We start from the raw sequence: 2,784 nt of genomic DNA on the forward strand, positions 1-2,784 counted from the left end.
TTCTTATAAAAAAAAAAAAAAAAAAAAAGATGCCAGCCTCCAAATCCTCAAACTGATTCCACCTGTGCCTTGATGATCTTACCACCATCGTTTCGCAACAGTGCTGCCTCCTGGCTGGGCGAGAGAAACACACACGTTGGCAACCCGCTAGCAACCGGTCCTCATGCTAACAAAAAAGACCAGTCACAACGAGCAAATTGCAAACTTTGGCCTAGTGGTTAAGGCGCCAAGCGAGAAACCAAAGGGCTGTGAATTCTAGTCCCGCCTTGGGCACGAAAGTCAGCTGGGTGTCCTTGGGCCAATCACACTGGGAAACAGAGTTCTAGTCCCGCCTCAGGCATGAAAGCCGATTGCGTGACTTTGGACCAGCCATTCTCTCTCTGTCCATTACATCAGGCTCAGGCGACAAGCCAATTGACCAATTCCTGTCCCTACCAAAGACATAACACTCACTGATCTAAAAAAAAAAAAAAAAAATGGGGAGGAAGAAGCAAACAATGAGCAAATCTTCAAAGCTACAACCCTACTTACTTTAAAAAGTAAACCGAAATAATGCCACGGCAGCACAGATCTTAACTCAAGCCCTCTTAACACCCAGTTTATTTTCATAACGTTTTCCAAGGAAGTGGACATTGTTCCCAAAAGGGGAGATCATTGTTACCCTTTTAAAAATTGTAATAAATTCTAGGATCCCATAAAGAGGAAAAGAACTTTTATTTTTAAGATCCCCATTATTTTCATTGGATTGCATAAAAATGCGAGGACAATCTACTCATCTCACAACTGCAGGAGAAGGAGCTACACTACAGAGAAAAAAAAACATAATTTTCCAGTCCTGTTTCCATTCAGACTTTCCTTCCAGAACTCACTTTTTTAATGTCTTCATAAAAGAGATACAGGACATGGTAAGTATCTTTTGCTTTCCACCAATCCTTCACGTGATTGTACCAAGAGCCCCAGGCCACTGGAAAATACAGAACAGAGAAAGGTAAGAAGCCATCAAGTTCAGAGTCAAGATCCCAGCGAGATGCACAACGACATTGTTTTCAAATATTTGGGGCTTCCTGCTCTTTCCCATTAATACCCTGAAAACGTTGCAAAATGACCCCCATACAAGCGAATATTTGTAGCTCTTGGTTGAACTGTGGGGCCCTTGTTGCTTTCTGAGCTTGTTTTCTTGCAAACTAGATACAAAGGGTTTTGCAAATCCTATTCCATGTAGCACTGATGAAGTTACCTAGTTGGGTAATGAAATGTCTCCAAGAAAACAACCAAGCTCAGAGAGCACCAAGGATCCCGGGAACTGCTTCTGCCATTATCAACCTGCCTTCGCTGCAGATGCAGATTTTCCCTCTAGTGCAGGGCTTTTCAACCTTTTCACCCATTGTACCACTTTTAGGATATGGCAATATCCGAGTACCACCAGTCGCCTAGCAAGGTGTCAAAAACTTGATGACCCCCCCCCAAAAAGGAAAAAAGTGATGAAGTACAAGTAGTCCTTGACTTACAACAGTTCACTTAGTGACTATTCGAAGTTACAATGGCACTGAAAAAAGACCCCCCCAAGCCACAGCCAAGCAAGACACCTGCCTGCCCGCCCGGCCGCACTCTTCCTCCTGTCCGAGGTTTTCAATGTTGTGAACATTTCTGTTGAGGATTGGCAGCAGGGGTGGGGTGGGGGTGTTTGGTTTTTATTCCCCCCGTCTGCTGGGTGGTTGCAGCAGGTTTTGGTCACTTCACATGACCCTGGGACACTGACCGTCATAAATATGAATCAGTTGCCAAGCATCTGAATGTAAATCACAAGACCCTGGAGAGAGGCTGCAACATTCCAGCTGATCGGCGCTTCTTCTGGGCTCAGCAGAAGCACCAGGATCAGTGCTGAGCTCCAGCTGGAGCCTGGCACTGATCCTGATGCTTCCACTGAGCCCTGACAGCCCCGAAGAAGCGCTGATCCTGGCACTTCCGCTGAGCCCTGGCAGCCCTGCAGCTCCAGGCATCTCTCGCTCAGGCTTGTCCTGTGCTGCCACCGATTCAGCTCATTCCCCTCCCCCGCTACCACTTTTCTGGGATGGTCACGTACCACCTGCCAGGTGCCAATGTACCACAGGTGGTACCCGTACCACTGGTTGAAAAGCCCTGCTCTAGTGCAATTTACTTTCTTGTAGCACAAGGCTTACTAATAATGCACCTAATAATCATTTCCCGCATGGAATCTGCCTTACTGAAATCCCCCCCACCTCCCAATTACTTGTTCCTTTCAAAAAAATAAACGAGAAAGGGGTGCTGACTTACCTTTGCCTGCCGTGAAAATCTCCAAATACTCCTCCCATGTTCCAGGATGGGGTAACGTTTTGTTCATTCTTTGGAAATGGAAACAGGACACCAGGCAATCTTTGGGATTTCTTGCCATATAAATGAACTGAGGCAATAACCGCAGGGGGGAAAAAAACCAGTCCTGGATTAAGCAATAAGTAAAAATAGCACTGTGCTTGAGTGTTTCAAGGCCTTGGCAACTCTGAGTTGGCCTTAATCCAGCCCTGACAAGAAATCTTTGCCCATGTGACAGCAGATAAGAGATGTATTCTCCCCCTCCCCAAAGGTATACAATTGACCATCTTGGTAAGAAGGATTTCACTCCATTCCCACAAACAAATGGGAATGTGGAGGAATTGCTCCACTTAGAGCCCAACCTACTTCACATGACTTTTTTTGTGGCAGGAGCAGTGGTGGGATTCAGCCAGTTCGCACCACTTTGGCAGAACCGGTAGCTAATTTTTTTGT

At 46.0% G+C, this 2,784-nt stretch overlaps 1 protein-coding gene across 1 annotated transcript in view; it reads right to left on the reverse strand.

Annotated features, from left to right (window-relative positions):
- LOC107294316 (sulfotransferase 1C2-like) overlaps window positions 1-2,784 on the reverse strand; it is a 15,354-nt gene that overhangs the window by 5,008 nt on the left and 7,562 nt on the right. The window contains exons 5-6 of the mRNA XM_029285591.1: window positions 2,296-2,422; window positions 870-964 (exon numbers count right to left, since the gene is read on the reverse strand). Coding sequence (XP_029141424.1) covers window positions 870-964; window positions 2,296-2,422 — 222 coding nt within the window. The remainder of the gene's footprint in view (window positions 1-869; window positions 965-2,295; window positions 2,423-2,784) is intronic.

The sequence above is a fragment of the Protobothrops mucrosquamatus genome, unplaced genomic scaffold, assembly GCF_001527695.2.
Source record: "Protobothrops mucrosquamatus isolate PMUCROS unplaced genomic scaffold, P.Mucros_1.0 scaffold1908, whole genome shotgun sequence".
NCBI lineage: Eukaryota > Metazoa > Chordata > Lepidosauria > Squamata > Viperidae > Protobothrops > Protobothrops mucrosquamatus.